The sequence below is a fragment of the Pseudophryne corroboree genome, chromosome 3, assembly GCF_028390025.1.
Source record: "Pseudophryne corroboree isolate aPseCor3 chromosome 3, aPseCor3.hap2, whole genome shotgun sequence".
Taxonomy (NCBI): Eukaryota; Metazoa; Chordata; class Amphibia; order Anura; family Myobatrachidae; genus Pseudophryne; species Pseudophryne corroboree.
Genome location: NC_086446.1, coordinates 232,177,837 through 232,195,674, shown reverse-complemented (window position 1 = coordinate 232,195,674; position 17,838 = coordinate 232,177,837). Strand labels below are relative to the sequence as shown.

General features: G+C 48.1%; 1 protein-coding gene across 2 annotated transcripts in view; it reads left to right on the top strand.

The window, feature by feature from the left end:
• Positions 1-4,186, top strand: part of CSE1L (chromosome segregation 1 like) — a 238,785-nt gene extending 234,599 nt beyond the window's left edge. For both annotated transcript variants that reach the window (XM_063958891.1, XM_063958892.1), the window contains exons 25-26: positions 2,812-3,043; positions 3,576-4,186. In XM_063958891.1, coding sequence (XP_063814961.1) covers positions 2,812-3,043; positions 3,576-3,665 — 322 coding nt within the window. In that variant the 3' untranslated portion in view covers positions 3,666-4,186. The remainder of the gene's footprint in view (positions 1-2,811; positions 3,044-3,575) is intronic.
• The last annotated feature ends 13,652 nt before the right edge of the window (positions 4,187-17,838 follow it).

Below are 17,838 nucleotides of genomic sequence, written 5' to 3'. Positions count from 1 at the left end.
GACCTGCTTCAGCAGGGACCGTGTCTATTCCAAGACTTACCGCGGCTGCGTTTTGACGGCATGACGGTTGAACGCCGAATTCTAAGGGAAAAAGGCATTCCGGAAGAGGTCATTCCTACACTGGTAAAAGCCAGGAAGGAGGTGACTGCACAACATTATCACCGCATTTGGAGAAAATATGTTGCGTGGTGTAAGGCCAGGAAGGCCCCCACGGAGGAATTTCAACTGGGTCGATTCCTACATTTCCTGCAAACAGGATTGTCTATGGGCCTCAAATTGGGGTCCATTAAGGTTCAAATTTCGGCCCTGTCGATTTTCTTCCAGAAAGAATTGGCTTCAGTTCCTGAAGTCCAGACTTTTGTAAAAGGAGTACTACATATACAGCCCCCGGTTGTGCCCCCAGTGGCACCGTGGGATCTTAATGTAGTCTTGGATTTTCTCAAATCCCATTGGTTTGAGCCGCTCAAATCGGTGGAGTTGAAGTATCTTACATGGAAAGTAACCATGCTACTGGCCCTGGCTTCAGCCAGGAGAGTATCAGAATTGGCGGCTTTATCATATAAGAGCCCATATCTGATTTTCCATACGGACAGGGCAGAACTGCGGACACGTCCTCATTTTCTGCCTAAGGTGGTGTCAGCGTTTCACCTGAACCAGCCTATTGTGGTGCCTGCGGCTACTAACGATTTGGAGGATTCCAAGTTGTTGGACGTGGTCCGGGCATTGAAAATATATATTTCAAGAACGGCGGGAGTCAGAAAGTCTGACTCACTGTTTATATTGTATGCACCCAACAAGATGGGTGCTCCTGCTTCTAAGCAGACGATTGCTCGTTGGATTTGTAGCACAATTCAACTTGCACATTCTGTGGCAGGCTTGCCACAACCTAAATCTGTCAAGGCCCATTCCACAAGGAAAGTGGGCTCATCCTGGGCGGCTGCCCGGGGGGTCTCGGCATTACAACTCTGCCGAGCTGCTACTTGGTCAGGGGCAAACACATTTGCAAAATTCTACAGATTTGATACCCTGGCTGAGGAGGACCTTGAGTTCTCTCATTCGGTGCTGCAGAGTCATCCGCACTCTCCCGCCCGTTTGGGAGCTTTGGTATAATCCCCATGGTCCTGACGGAGTCCCCAGCATCCACTTAGGACGTCAGAGAAAATAAGAATTTACTTACCGATAATTCTATTTCTCGTAGTCCGTAGTGGATGCTGGGCGCCCATCCCAAGTGCGGATTGTCTGCAATACTTGTACATAGTTATTGTTACAAACAAATTCGGGTTGTTATTGTTGTGAGCCGTCTGTTCAGAGGCTCCTACGTTTGTCATACTGTTAACTGGGTTCAGATCACAAGTTATACGGTGTGATTGGTGTGGCTGGTATGAGTCTTACCCGGGATTCAATATCCTTCCTTATTGTGTACGCTCGTCCGGGCACAGTATCCTAACTGAGGCTTGGAGGAGGGTCATGGGGGGAGGAGCCAGTACACACCACCTAATCCTAAAGCTTTATTTTTGTGCCCTGTCTCCTGCGGAGCCGCTATTCCCCATGGTCCTGACGGAGTCCCCAGCATCCACTACGGACTACGAGAAATAGAATTATCGGTAAGTAAATTCTTATTATATATATATATATATATATATATATATATATATATATATATATATATATATATATATATATATATATATATATATATATATATATATATATTCAGCAACTGGACCCCGGCACTCCGGACTAACGCAAATCCTGCTCCGGTGCCCTCCCTTCAGGGCTTGTCACCTCTGTTTAGCATATAATACCTTGGAGAGGGCGGCATACGGGGGACCCCCTACTCTTTTTGTCCCCCGTATTTTTTTGCACCTGCACCAGGCGCAGAGCCCGGTGCTGGTTTTAAAAATACGGTGGATCCCCTGTCATTTTTCCCACCGGATTTTTAGAACCAGGACCGGCTCGAAGAGCCCGAGGCTGGTTATGCTTTGGAGAGGGGAACCCAAGCAATTTTTTTTCTGATTTTTACCATTCCATTTAAAAAAAAATATATATATATATTTGTAAAAATATATAAATAATACTTGTGCCTCCAAAATAGACAAACCAAGTACCTAATCCCTTCTAATATAAATAGATATGCTATTACCAATAAAAAAAACACTTTTTAAAAAAAATTTATTAGATTCCGCCACCAAAGTGTGGCGGATTGAAAATGACGAATTTACTGTCTAAAAGCACTGTTGTCGAATTTCCAAACTTCAATTGAATATACTTTTGGCTAATTGCCGCATTTGTACCATTGCAGAAATGTCGAATTTGACAAATGTCGAATTTCAAAAAGTCGAATTTGGAAAGTCCGTTTTTTTGACGGAAAGTACTGAATTGCATTGTCGATTATTATTATTTTTGGCGAAAATGTCCAGTTTTTCGACATTTTCGGGAATTCGACCGCAATTGCATATACCCCATAATCTCCAAATACCCGTTTTTATAGGAAAGAGACATTTTAAGTCAAGTGTGTGCCTCTTGGAGGCTTGTGCTCATTGTATACTTTCTCTGTGACATTGAAGTTTGTTTTTCCTTTTATACAATAAATGAATGTTTGTTTTTTACACTCTTTTACGGTCATTCTTTAAGATACACCATAGGCTGCTCTAATCACCCTATCCATTTTATACATATTTGATTACGTAGGCGGCTTACCATCGCCTTGTTATACTTGGGGCTTGAGCTGACACCTCAATTTGAAGCTGTGTGTGTATCTGTGTAATATTTGTCAACATTATAATTTTTTTCCATGTTTGTTTGTATCAGGACCCCTCTGTTGCAGGCTCTGATTGGTCTGTTTGAGCTGCCTGAAGATGATACTATTCCTGATGATGAACATTTCATTGACATTGAAGATACCCCTGGTTACCAGACAGCATTTTCCCAACTTGCATTTGCTGGCAAGAAAGAACGCGATCCTATTGGAGAAATGGTTAATAATCCCAAAATCCTCCTGGCACAGTCTCTTCACAAGTTGTCAGCGTCCTGTCCAGGCCGGGTAAGACCTCTTAAAAATTGTAGCCTAGGACACACTTAGGGGCCGATATGGACCTGGATGCTGCTATGGCAGCGGTCGTGGGCTGAAGCCCTGTGAAGTGTGCGCACGTGCAGCAGCTGCACTCCGCATGCGCACACAGTGAGATGCGACAGCATCTCACTTACGCGATCGCCTCTGCCTGATTGACAAGCAGGGGGAGGGGGGCATGGTCCGGACTGTTTGCATGGCGGGCCACGGCAACTGCGTAACGTCACACGCAGCCGCTGCAACCTGACGTTTGGTGGGTCAACTCTGTATCGGCCCCTTAGTTGTAAAGTATCCTGAATACCGAATTCTATTTGTACTTCTAGTAATAGTACCACAGTTTGTAACTTAATGGAAAGTGTAGTGTTTCTCATATTTTTCTGTAATGCAAGTTGAATGAACATGGATACATTTGTTTAGTTCATGTTTTAAACTATAATATTGGACTCTGTTTTTATTATATTCCTGTAAGATCCTGTGCTTTAACAAGTCCTTTCGGTTCTTTCAGGTCCCCTCCATGATCAGCACAAGTCTGAATGCAGATGCCCTCCAATTTCTCAAAGGATATCTCCAGCTTGCTAATGTAACATTGGTGTGAATGACATTGGAGCACTAACCGTTACAAAGCACTTGAGGGGGCTTGTGAGCGGAGTTTCTGCATGGTCAGAGTGTATTAAGTCTTGGACTTTAAAACACAGCCCGGGCCTTTTTACACTTGTTCTTCAAACTGCATCCAGTCTCTGTACCAATGGTCAAGGATCCATACAGCAAGTATTTAGGGTGGATATTTGTGTCTTGACTATTCCCATGAAATTAATTTATTGTACAGTTTAATCAAACTTCTTCATATGCGGTGTCTGTCAAGAAAAAGCACTTGTAGTTGCATAAGAAACTTTGCCTTTTTTCTATATCCATTCTCAGATGTGTTTGGGTTTTTCTCTGAACTGTGAATAAATAAGATGCATTTGCTTAAAGCTGTCTAGTAATGTGCCATTATTACGCATTCAGTTGCCTGGTTTGGTGCCCAGTGCGAATACTTGGTTAACTCATTCCATTTGGAAAATCTGTTCTGTTTTCTGACATAGATTAACTTTAATAAAGGTTCTCTGTTGAAGTCAATATGCCTAACTGTACTTTATCTTGCACAAGCTAGCACATAATCTATTCAGAGAAACAGGATATTTTTATTGTATTGTTTTACCCACATGGTTTTAGCAATGTTTAAAGGGACATGTACAGAGCACAGCAAAGAGGTTATGTAAAGTGATGGCTTTTATTTTCTTAGTTGAGCTAGAAACATAAAAAGGCCTGGTTACAGGGAAAAGTTATAGATTATCTCCTCCTGGTCTACCAAAGCTGCATCTGAAAAATCTAGTAACTGAGGGGTCTATTTCTGCTGCGGGGTACACGGGGCTCCACAGGGAATAACATTGGGGTGTAGAGTAGGATCTTGATCCGAGGCAACAACAGGCTCAAAGCTTTGACTGTCCCCAAGATGCATAGCGCCGCCTCCTCTATAACCCCGCCTCCGTGCACAGGAGCTCAGTTTTGTAGTTTTGGTGCCATGCAGTAAGCAGGCATACAACAGGTGGGCTGCTACAGCAGCTCTGAGAAGAGCTTTTCTAAGCGAAGACAGAAGACTTCAAGGGCTGCAATAGTGATAGATGTCAGTCTGACATCTACTGCTGCAGCTCCATCACCTACCCCAGCGGAGCTGTATACTCCCGCGCCCTGGTTGCCGGGTACTTACAGCGGAGGCTCCGGTTTCCTCCACGTTAGTCACACACTTGTCGAAGTTCTCCTGGTTCGCGTGGCCGCACTCAGGGAGGAGGTAAGGGGGTCCCCTAGGACCCTAGGAGGGTCCTGATGAAATCGTGGTCCAGCGCGGCCGGTGGAAGGCGGGCCACTCGCGCTGGCGTGGACACTGTGGTCGGGCAGGGACTCCACTAAACCACCAGGGCAGGGGCACAGGTCGGTTTTTCTTCATAAAAAAACTTTTTTATTACAGCCCACAGTACCAGTGGTGAGGTCCAGCAGGGGGATAAGGCTTGGACCTGTAGCCCCTCCCCCAGCCCCAGGGCGCCATTTACCGTAATGTTCCCACCCTGGAGCTGCATATATCTCTATCTCTCCCTCAATCCCGATCAGTGTTTGGGCGCCATTACACAGAGCAGCACTGTTCCTGGGACAGTTTGGGGAAATACTCCTTTGTAAAGCCGCCTGCATGTCAGCGCTGTGCATTTCTGCTGCGGGGTACACTGGGCTCCACAAGGAAAGACATAGGGGTGTAGAGTAGGATCTTGATCCGAGGCACCAACAGGCTCAAAGCTTTGACTGTTCCCAGAATGCATAGCGCCGCCTCCTCTATAACCGCGCCTCCCTGCACAGGAGCTCAGTTTTGTAGTTGGTGCCGCAGATAGCAGGCACATAACAGAGGGGCTGCTCTGGGCAGCCCTAAGAAGAGCTTTTTTGAAGAAAAGTGAAGACTTCAAGGGCTGTGGCAGTGTGTACATGTCTAGTGACATTCACTGCTGCAGCTCCATCTCTCCCCAGCGGCGCTGTACACTCCCGAGCCCTGGTTGCCGGGTAACTACAGCAGGAGGCTCCGGTTTTCTCCTGGCCAGGCACACACGACGGGGGCTCTCCGGGATCGCGTGGCCGTGCTTCGGGAGGTGGTGAGTGGGTCCCGCTCGCGGGACCCGTGCTTTATCGTGATCCGGCGCGGTCGGTGGGAGGCGCCCCGCGCGCGCTGGCGGTTGACACTGGCAGTACAGGCGATCCCACTAGATCACCAGGGCATTGGTGCAGGTCAGGTTTTCCCTTAAAACCTTTTTATGTGTAGCTCGCAGTACCTGGTGGTTTTGCCAGCAGAGGGGATAAGGCTTAGACCTGGAGCCCCTCCCCCAGCCCCAGGGCGCCATTTGCAGCAAATGTTCCTGCCCTGGAGCTGCATATCTGTCTCTCCCTCACTCCCTGTCAGTGTGTGGGCGCCATTTCTCTCAACTACACTGTTCCTGCGACTGCTTGGGCAAATCCTCCTCTTTAAAGCCGCCTGGTTGTCAACTCTGTGACTTTACATGACACTTAAGTATTCTACATGTCAATTAGACAGTTAGTTAAGAAAGAGTGCATTTAGTCAGGGTTCTCTGGTACAAGTACCCTGTGATATACATCCAGTTCTTACTGTGCAGTGTTATATCTATTGACTAGGGAGGCCAATCCCGGGCCGTTTTTTCAATCCCGGGATTCGGGATTGAAAAACGGTCAATCCTGGGATCCCGGGATTGCAGTAGGGATTAGAGAAAATTGTAGGGAGCAGCGCTGGAGGGAGGGTGTAGGTAGCGGTGCGGGAGGTAGGGAGTGTGTAGGTAGTGGTGCGGGAGGTAGGGAGGGTGTAGGTAGCGGTGCGGGAGGTAGGGAAGGGTGTATGTAGCGGTGCGGGACTCAGGACAGGGTGTAGGTCGCGGCAGGGAGGGAGGAAGGCTGCACGGAGGGAGAGAGGATCATGTGTGTAAGTAATAGTACTTACTATTAGACGGGCGGCAACCATTAACACACTGAACGTGGCGGCATTTCAAATGAAGCGCCGGCCGCCAGCCAACCAGAGCTGGCGGACCGGCAGTTAATCAGGGAAGCGGCCGCAGCAGTCGCTCCTGATTGGCTGCTGCTGCAGCTTCCCTGATTGGCTGCCGGTCCGCCAGCTCTGATTGGCTGGCGGCCGGCGCTACATTTGAAGTGCCGCGCGCGTTCAACTTGTTCATGGCTGCTGCCCGCCTAAATAAGTAAGTACTATTACTTACACACCCACCCTCCCGCCGCCGCGCATGCGCAGTATAATCCCGTGAATCCCGGGATTGGAAGCTCCTATCCCTGTGATTCAAATCCCGGCATTTTTGGGCCGGGATCCCGCCGATCCCGGGATTGGCCTCCCTACTATTGACTACATAGCTATATAATAAGCTAGTCCAGTGCAGTATTATTGTTAGTAATAACCTCTGCATTTTTTAACTGTGACTATGTGTGTGCATTAGCTTGCTGAGTGGCTTCCATTTCGTGTCTCTCACTCAACTTGCTATCCTTATATTCTATAACCTGAGGGGGCTTGGTGCCTCAGGTTTTATATTTATATAGGATTTTCACAAGATATATTTTGATACGTATTTTTCTCTGTGATTTTAGTCACTATATCTCTCCTGTATCTCTGCTTGTGCTGACTACACTGCGCAGGGGTTTGGGCAAGAGGTATTGTGCTGCTGACATCTGTACTGTGTTACCTGATATTGCAAGTTATATCATGTCTGCTTCTGAAGGTAACGGTTCTGGGGCTGAACACACTGCCGGTGTTGCTGATGCCACAGATCACTATGAGGAGACTACAGCAGCTGTGGGCTCTGGTTCTGGGGGCTCCTTGCCCCCCAGTGGGACTGTGGCAATGGGGGTACATAATGACCCACCATGGGCTACTTTCTCCACGCTTCTACTAAACTAACACCCCCTATGGGACCTCCTATGCCTGTGCAACCGTATGTGGGCGGATAATTTATCTGCTCAATTGAAGAAGATGAACCAGCCCTTGACTAATAAAAAGTCTGACTCTCGCTCGCCTAAGACCAAGGGGTCCTCTGAACGAGCTCTTATCTCCTCACAATCCACTGCTGTCACTGACACCTCGTCTGATGAAGATGGCGCTTACACTGACCCCACAGATTCTGACACAGTTACTGCTGATGGGGAGGGTAGTTCACATGTGGATTTTCCTGATCTTTTGGAAGCTATTAAGTTAATTTTACAGATTACGGCTGATCCCGAGCCATCCGACCCTCCTAAGAAACCAGATAGGTTCAAGCGTCGGAAGGTGGTTAAACATGTTTTACCTCACTCTGACCACCTAGTGGATATACGTCAGGAACCCTGGGTAAGAAGTTTGTGCCTCAAAAGAAGATGCTGGCTCGCTATCCCCTCGTGCCAGAGCTGTCTAAAAATTGGGAGACGCCTCCTCCAGTTGACTCACATGTGCCTAGGATGGTGGTTTCCTCAGCTCTACCTGTCACTACCGTCACATCTCTAAAAGAGCCTACGGATAAACGTGTGGAGGGTTGTCTGAAAGCGATTTACACCCTCACGGGTGCTGCACAAAGGCCCACTATTGCAGCAACATGGGCTGCAGAGGCTATTGAAGCATGGGCCCTAGATTTAGAAGCTGAAATCTCTTCTGACCATGCTAGACAATGCTTGTCATATGTTGTCACAGCTTCTCACTATATTAAAGAGGCGGCTTCTGATGCCGGTATCCTGGCAGCCAAGGCCTCTACTACATCAGTCCTGGCTTGCCGGATATTGTGGCTGAGATCCTGGTCTGTGGATCTGAACTCTAGAAAAACCCTGGAGGTGCTCCCTTTCAAGGGAGATATTCTGTTTGGGGATGATTTAAATAAGATTGTGGCTGACTTGGCTACTGCCAAAACTGCCTGTCTGCCAAGTACCGCTCCTTCTGTGTCGAAGGCTAAAGGTACTTCCTTTCGTCCTTCAGGTAACACAAAAGGTCAGGCGTACAACAAGCAGGCCCGCACTTCCAAACCTGGTAAGCCAAAGCCCAAAAGAGCCTGGGCGGCCCGTCAGCCAGCTTACAAGACCGATAAGCCTGCCGCATGATGGGGCGGGCCTCCCCCTGGGGGATCCCAGGGTGGGGGGCTGGCTTCTAGGGTATACCCAGGAATGGTTGAAGACCACTTCAGATGCCTGGGTACGGGAAGTCGTCACTCGAGGTTACGCCATAGCCTTCAAAATCCAGGAGGGTCTGTACCAGGACTGTATCAGGTCTCACATGATCTCATTGACTCCGGAGGTCCATCTGTCGCTGCACTGGTGGCTCCAGGACCAACGATTGTGCAAGGGCCGTCCCTTCTGGATATCCGTCTGGGTCCTGTTGATGACAGATGCCAGTCTAAGAGGTTGGGGCGTGGTGCTGGAGCAACACTCCCTTCAGGGTCGGTGGACCAAGGAGGAATCTCTCCTCTCAATCAACATTCTGGAATTGCAGTGGCTTACATAAATCATCAAGGCGGCACTCGAAGCTGTTTGGCAATGAAGGAAGTCTCACGGATTCTACATTGGGCGGAACGCCATCTACCAGCCATATTGGCAATATTCATTCCGGGAGTCCTGAATTGGGAAGCGGACTTTCTCAGTCGTCAGGACGTACACGCCGGAGAGTGGGGCCTCCATCCAGAAGTGTTTCAACTCCTAGTGGAAAAGTGGGGCCTTCCAGACGTAGATCTGATGGCGTCTCGACACAATCACAAGGTTCCGGTCTTCGGAGCAAGGACGAGGGATCCTCAAGCAGCATTCGTGGATGCGCTGGCGGTGCCGTGGAGGTTTCGACTGCCGTACGTGTTCCCTCCGGTGTCACTCCTGCCCAGGGTAATTCAGAAGTTCAAGCAAGAAAGAGGAATTCTGCTTCTCATAGCTCCAGCGTGGCCCAGACGGCACTGGTTCTCAGACCTGCAGGGCCTATCGTCAGAGCGTCAGATTCTACTTCCACAACGCCCAGACCTCCTCGTTCAGGGCCCCTGTGTCTACCAGGACCTAGCCCGGCTGTCTTTGACGGCGTGGCTCTTGAAGCTTCCGTCTTAAGGGCTAAAGGGTTTTCTGAGGAGGTCATTCAAACTATGTTGCGGGTCCGGAAACCGGCTTCTGCTCGGATTTACTATAGGGTCTGGCATTCTTACTTTGGTGCGCATCTAACGATTATGACGCTTCCATGTTTAGTACAGCCAAGTTGTTGGCCTTTCTTCAGCAGGGCCTGGACTTAGGCCTGGGTCTGGCCTCCCTCAAATTTCAAATATCTGCCTTCTCGGTGTGGTTTCAGAGAAAGATTGCGACCTTACCTGATGTGCATACCTTTACTCAGGGTGTGCTGCGTATCCAACCTCCTTATGTCCCGCCTGTGGCTCCTTGGGCCTTGTCGGTGGTTTTGGAGGCGTTACAAGAGTCTCCGTTTGAACCTCTTGGTTGAGCTGATCTTAAGTAGCTTTCCCTTAAGGTGGTGTTTCTGCTGGCTATTGCTTCGGCTAGAAGAGTGTCGTATTTGTGTAACAAAAGAATCAGTGAGTGTGCTATCAACGGCAGCCTGTATAGGGATGGTTAGTCCCAAATGGTATAGAAACAAAGTAAGGGAAAAGTAGATACTGGCGCCGGCTGTTTCTCAAAATAAAGAACGAAAACAATTATAACAATTTAAAAAATCTCATATTTAATTAAATCTAAGAAATATGTAAATAGCACATGAATAAAATGATAAATAATAATAATAATCACATATAAATAAAATTAGTAGCAATAATATCCTAATGGAAAATTGAGAGTCTCTCTGATGGCTTATTGACCACTTCCATTCAAGTGGGGCAATATCACTGGTGGTCTGGCTAGAACTCTGTCCTCCAAGTAATCCTCATGAATAAATGGTTGTAAATATTACCATGGTCTCAGTTGAAGGTCCCCTTGGTTCTCAATTGCAGATCGAGGTCCAATAGCAGCAGGGGAGCAAATGGAGACGTCAGAAACGGTACCGTTTGTAGAGGTTCTTGAGGATTCGAAAAGAGTCCCAAAGTGTTGCCAGAGAATGCCAGGTGAAAATCATATCATTTTATTCATGTGCTATTTACATATTTCTTAGATTTAATTAAATATGAGATTTTTTAAATTGTTATAATTGTTTTCGTTCTTTATTTTGAGAAACAGCCGGCGCCAGTATCTACTTTTCCCTGTCGTATTTGTGTGCCTTGTCTTGTAGTTCCCCATATTTGATATTTCACCGTGACCGGGCGGTTCTTAGGACTCGTCCTGGATATTTACCTAAGGTGGTTTCTTCGTTCCACCTTAACAAGGAGATTGTGGTTCCGGCACTTGTTTCTCCTGATCTGTCTCCCAAAGAGTGGTCTTTGGATGTGGTACAGGCTCTCCGTATCTATGTGAAGAGAACTGCTTCTATTAGGAAATTTGATTCTCTCTTTGTGCTGTTTGGATTTCACAAACGGGGCTGGCCTGCTCACAAGCAAACTTTGGCCAGATGGATTAGAATGGTAATTGCACATGCTTATGTGAGGGCTGGTCTATCAGCTCCTACTCACATTACCCCCCACCCCCCCAGTCTGTTGGACCTTCTTGGGCGGCCCGCTGTGGTGCGACCCTTGAACAATTGTGCAAGGTGGCTACGTGGTCTTCAGTGAACACGTTCATAAGGTTCTATGCCAGGCATGTCCAAACTGCGGCCCTCCAGCTGTTGAGAAACTACATATCCCAGCATGCCCTGACAGTTTTGCGGTCAGAGAATGCTAAAGCTGTGTTAGGGCATGCTGGGATGTGTAGTTTCTCAACAGCTGGAGGGCCACAGTTTGGACATGCCTGTTCTATGCCTTCGATACTGCCGCTTCCCAGGATGCTTCCTTTGGACGCTGGGTTCTTGTGCCCGCTACAGTGCGTCCCCTCCCATAAGGAACTGCTTTAGGACATCCCCTATGTCTTTCCTTGTGGAGCCCAGTGTACCCCGCAGCAGAAAACTAGTTTTACGGTAAGAACTTATCTTTGTTAAAACTCTTTCTGCAAGGAGCCCACCCTGACGCACTTAGCTTCTTTGGGTTGGTATGGCATTAGCTGCTGACACTTCTCCTGTCGTGAGAGTGTGGTGTATGTGGCTACTAACCGTTGTCGTCTCTTTTCCTGCTACTGCATTGGGCTGGATAACTAAAAACTGAGCTCCTGTGCAGGGAGGCGGGGTTATAGAGGAGGTGGCGCTATGCATTCTGGGAACAGTCAAAGCTTTTGAGCCTGTTGGTGCCTCGGATCAAGATCCTACTCTACACCCCTATGTCTTTCCTTGTGGAGCCTAGTGTACCTCGCAGAAAGAGTTTTAACAAAGGTAAATTCTTACCATAAAACTCGTTTTTACAAGACACAAGTATTCTACATATCTATTGACAGTTCAGAAACAGTGCATTTGGTCAGGGTTATATAGTACAAGTACCCTGTGATATACATCCAGTCTTTACTGTGCATTGATATATCTACTAATTATATAGCTATACGGAGTATTACTTTGTATTGTTAGTCCAGTGCAGTTTTATTGCATGCTATAATTTCTGCATTGTACATTGACTATATGTGTGTGCATGTAGCTGCTGTGTGACCTCCATTTCGTGTCTCACTCAGATTGCTATCCCTGTATTCTATGACCTGAGGGGGCTCAGTGCGTCAGTTTATTATCTGATATAGGCATCTCACAAGATATACTCGTGTATTTTTCTTTGTGCTTTTTGTTCCCCATATACCTCTTGAATTCCCTGTATATAAGCTGCACAGGAGGTGCTTGTCAGGTATATTGCTGCTGATATTGTACCGTGTTGCCTGAGATTGTGCTTTCAGATATGTCAGCTACAGGGGGCAACAGAGCTGGAGCTGATCCCACAGTGTGTGGAGGTGACGCTGCAGGCATGTTTGAGGAAAACTTGGCAGCAGAGATTTCAGGTTCTGGGGGTTCCCTACCCCCCTTCCTCAGTTGAATAGTGGCAACGAGGGTTCAAAATGACCCACCTTGGGCTACATTTTCCCCGTTACTAACTACGCTTGTAACAAAACTTACGCCCTCTATGGGACCTCCTGTGCCGGTACAACAGATTATGGTCCCTACAGTTAATCCGCCCTGGGCAGATCAAATCTCCAATCAGTTACAGCAACTAAACCAGTCGCTGACTAAAAAGTAATCTGACTCTCGCCCGCCTAAGACCAAGGGGTCATCTAAACGGGCCATTACTTCCTCACAGTCTACCACTGTCCCAGACACTTCATCTGATGAGGATGGTGTCTATACTGACCCCTCAGATTCTGATCCTGATAGTTCTGATGGGGAGGCTGGTTCACAGGTAGATGTTCCTGACTTGTTGGAGGCGATCAGGATGATTCTTCAGATCACTGATGACGCAGAGCCTGATGCCGTTCCTAAGAAACCGGACAGATTCAAATGTAAGAAAGTGGTTAAGCAAGTTTTACCTCACTCTGACCACTTAGTGGACATACATCAAGAATTCTGGGAAACTCCAGGTAAGAAATTCACACCTCACAAGAAGATGCTGGCTCGCTATCCTCTTGCTGCGGAGCTAAGTAAAAATTGGGAGACTCCCCTGCCAGTGGATTCGCAGGTGGCGCGACTGGTAGTATCATCAGCTCTACCTGTGACTACTGTCACATCCCTGAAGGTACCGACGGATAAGTGTTTGGAGGGTTGTTTAAAGGCGATTTACACCCTAACTGGTGCTGAAACCCACTATTGCAGCAACTTGGGCTGCAGAGGCCATTGAGGTGTGGGCCCAGGAGTTGGAGGCAGAGTTGCCTTCCAATGCTTCTGATCACGCTAGACAATGCCTGTCGTATATTGTCACAGCTTCTCATTATGTGAAGGAGGCGGCTTCTGATGCCAGTATTCTGGCAGCCAAGGCTTCTACTACATCTATCCTGGCTCGCCGGATTCTTTGGTTGCGGTCATGGTCCATAGATCTGGACTCCAAGAAAACCCTGGAGGTGCTCCTTTTTAAGGGAGACATTCTTTTTGGAGAAGACCTCAACAAAATAGTGGCTGACTTAGCTTCTGCTAAAACTGCATGTCTGCCTAGTACTGCTCCTTCGGCGCCGAAAGCCAAGAGTACTTCCTCACGTTCCTTTCGTCCTCCTGGAAAATCAAAAGGTGAGGCGTACCCGAAACATGTTCGCACTTCCAAACCTGCTAAGCTCAAACCCAAATGGGCCTGGGCTGCCCGTCAGTCTGCTTCCAAAACTGACAAGCCTGCCGCATGACGGGGCGGGCCTCCCCCTGGGGGATCCCAGGGTGGGGGGGCCGACTTATAGAGTTTACCCAGGAAAGGTTGAAGACCACATCTGATGCCTGGGTACAGGAAGTCGTCACTCGATGTTACGCCGTATCCTTCAAGAAACGCCCCCCTCATCGGTTTTGCCTGTCAGACCTTCCGTCGGACCCAGTGAAGGCAATCACCTTTCAGTCGGTGGTACAATCCCTCCTGGACACAGGAGTGGTAGTACAAGTGCCTCTGGCTCAGAGAGGCAAGGGGTACTATTCACCATTGTTCCTAGTCCCGAAACCAAATGGGTCCTCCCAGCCCATTCTCAACCTCAAGTTCTTGAACAAATTTGTCAGGGTTTCCAAGTTTCGTATGGAAACCCTTTGCTCTATTGTTCTGGCCTTGGAACCTGGGGATTATATGGTCTCCCTGGACATACAGGATGCTTACCTGCATATTCCCATTGCAATGTCGCATCAGCAGTACCTGAGGATTGCGGTTGGCAACCTCCATTACCAATTTTGGGTGTTACCTTTTGGTTTGACCACGGTCCCGCGAGTCTTCACCAAGGTCATGGCGGTACTGACGGCTGTACTCCACCTTCAAGGGGTAAGGATCCTACCGTATCTGGATGACTTGTTGATCCTGGCAAATTCTCCAGAAGTTCTCCTACACCATCTGGATCTGACAATCCAGTTTCTGCAAGCCCACGGGTGGCTCATCAACTGGTAGAAATCTTCCCTGGTCCCTGTGCAGAGCATGGTGCACCTGGGAGCGTTGTTGGACACCCACAGCCAGTGGTTGTTCTTGTCTCAGGAGAAGGTCCTGAAGCTTCAGGACAAGATTCAATACTTCCTATCTCGCCCGCAAGTGTCAATACATTCGGCGATGCAAGTGCTAGGTCTCATGGTGTCGGCTTTCGACATGGTGGAATACGCTCAATTCCATTCACGACCTCTGCAGAAACTGATTCTTGCCAAATGGAACGGCCTGCCTCACCGGATCAGGTCTCACATGATCTCCTTGTCTCCAGAGGTCCGTCTGTCACTGAGCTGGTAGCTGCAGGACACACGTTTGAGCGGGGGTCGTCCCTTCTGGATCTCCAACTGGGTCCTTCTGACGACGGTTGCCAGTCTGAGAGGCTGGGGCGCGGTGTTGGAGCAACACTCCCTTCAGGGTCGGTGGACCAAGGAGGAGTCTCGCCTCCCGATAAACATTCTGGAACTGCGGGCGGTGTTCAACGCGCTGAACCTGGCCCAGCATTTCATTCAGAACAGATCGGTTCAGGTACAGTCTGAGAACGCCACCACGGTAGCGTACATAAATCATCAAGGCGGCACTCGAAGCTGCATGGCAATGAGGGAAGTATCAAGGATTTTTCAATGGGCGGAACGCCATCTGCCAGCCATATCGGCGGTGTTCATTCCGGGGGTCCTCAACTGGGAAGTGGACTTTCTCAGTCGTCAGGACATGCACGCCGGGGAGTGGAGCCTCCATCCAGAAGTATTTCAACTCCTCGTGGACAAGTGGGCACTCCTGATGTAGATCTGATGGCGTCTCGACACAACCACAAGGTTCCGGTCTTCGGAGCAAGAACAAGGGATCCTCAAGCAGCGTTCGTGGACGCACTGGCAATCCTGTGGAAATTTCGGTTGCCATATGTGTTCCCTCCAGTGTCTCTACTGCCCAGAGTGATAAGGAAGTTCAAACAAGAAGGAGGCATACTACTTCTGATTGCTCCCGCGTTGCCCAGATGGCATTGGTTCTCAGACCTCCAGGGCCTCTCGTGAAAAGCTTCCCCTTCTACTTCCACAACGACCAGACCTCCTCGTTCAGGGCCCTTGTGTCTACCAGGATTTGGTCCGACTGGCTTTGACGGCGTGGCTCTTGAAGCTTCCGTACTGAGGGCCAAAGGTTTTTCGGAGGCGGTCATTCAAACTATGTTGAAGGCCTGTAAGCCGGCTTCTGCCGGATTTACTATAGAGTCTGGAATTCTTACTTTGCTTAGTGCGCGAATAACAATCATGATGCTTACAAGTTTAGTACAGCCAAACTTTTGGCTTTTCTACAGCAATGCCTGGACTTAGGTTTTCGTCTGGCCTCCCTCAAGGTTCATATTTATGCATTGTCAGTATGGTTTCAGAGAAAAATTGCTTCTCTGCCTGATGTTCATACCTTCACTCAGGGTGTGTTGCGCATTCAGCCTCCTTATGACCCACCTGTTGCCCCTTGGGATTTGTTGGTGGTTTTGGAGGCCTTGCAAGAATCTCCATTTAAACCTCTTGCATCCGTGGATCTTAAGTGGCTTTCCCTTAAGATCTTGTTTCTGCCTGATGCATTTCAGACTTGGGTGCCTTGTCCTGTAAGTCCCCTTATCTGATTTTTCACTGTGATCGGGCAGTTCTTAGAACACGTCCTGGTTACCTACCTAAGGTAGTGTCTTCCTTTCACCTTAACCAGGAGATTGTGGTTCCTGCCTTTTGATTCTCCGGAGTTGTCTTCCGGAGAGCGGTTTTTGGATGTGGTACGGGCTCTCCGTATCTATGTGAAGAGAACTGCTTCCATTCGGAAGTCTGAATCTCTCTTCGTACTGTTTGGTTTTCACAAACGTGGCTGGCCTGCTAATAAGCAGACCTTGGCCAGGTGGATTAGAATGGTGATTGCACATGCTTATGTACAGGCTGGTCTTCCAGCTTCTGCTAGCATTAAGGCCCATTCTACTCGGTCTGTTGGACCTTCTTGGGCGGCCCGCCGTGGTGCGACCCTTGAACAATTGTGCAAGGCGGCTACGTAGTCCTCAGTGAACACGTTCCTAAGGTTCTATGCCTTCGATACTTCTGCCTCCCAGGATGCTTTCTTTGGACGCCGGGTACTTGTGCCCGCTACAGTGCTTCCCCTCCCATAAGGAACTGCTTTAGGACATCCCCAATGTTATTCCCTGTGCAGCCCAGTGTACCCCGCAACAGAAAACGAGATTTATGGTAAGAAGTTACCGTTGTTAAATCTTTCTGCGAGGTACACTGGGCTCCACAGGGCACCCACCCTGACGCACTTAGCTTCTTTGGGTTGGTATGGCATTAGCGGCTGACACCCTCTCCTGTCGTGAGTGTGTGGTGTATGTGGCTACTAACAGTTGTCGTCTCTTTTTTACCTGCTACTGCATTGGACTGGTTAACAAAAACTGAGCTGTGCACGGAGGCGGGGTTATAGAGGCGGCGGCGCTATGCATCTTGGGAACAGTCAAAGCTTTGAGCCTGTTGGTGCCTCGGCTCAAGATCCTACTCTACACCCCGATGTTATTCCTTGTGGAGCCCAGTGTACCTCGCAGAAAGATTTAACAGTAAGTTCTTACCATAAATCTCGTTTAACTAAGCCTCAGGTGGAGATAAAGTGGTCATAGATAAAGTACCAGCCAATCAGCTCCTAACTGCCATGTCACAGGATGGGTTTGAAAAATGACAGGAGCGGATTGTCTGGTACTTTATCTCCATCCACTTTATCTCCACCTGAGGCTTAGTAAATAGATTCCTCAAATACTTGGAGTGCTATACAGAAACAAGGAAAAATGGTTTGGTCTATGTCAGGCTTGATGATTGGGGTGTCCCAAGCAATGAAATTAAATAAAAGCAGAAAACATGAATTCATGCGCATAAAATACAAAACTCTTATGCTGCTTTCACATCGCAAACCCTGCTTTTGAAACGGTTCTCTAAACTGTTCTTAAAACGGGTCTGAGCAGTTAAACCCCCTTCAAATCGCATGTTGTAACTGGTATATTACCATTTTGGTACCTTTCACACTGAACCCGTTTCTACCATAGAAAACTGGTTGTCATTAAAAAATGGACTTTTCTGGCCAACACATTATTAATAATTATTAATTAATAATAATTTGGCTAGTCGTACGATGGAACCCAGCAGCTTC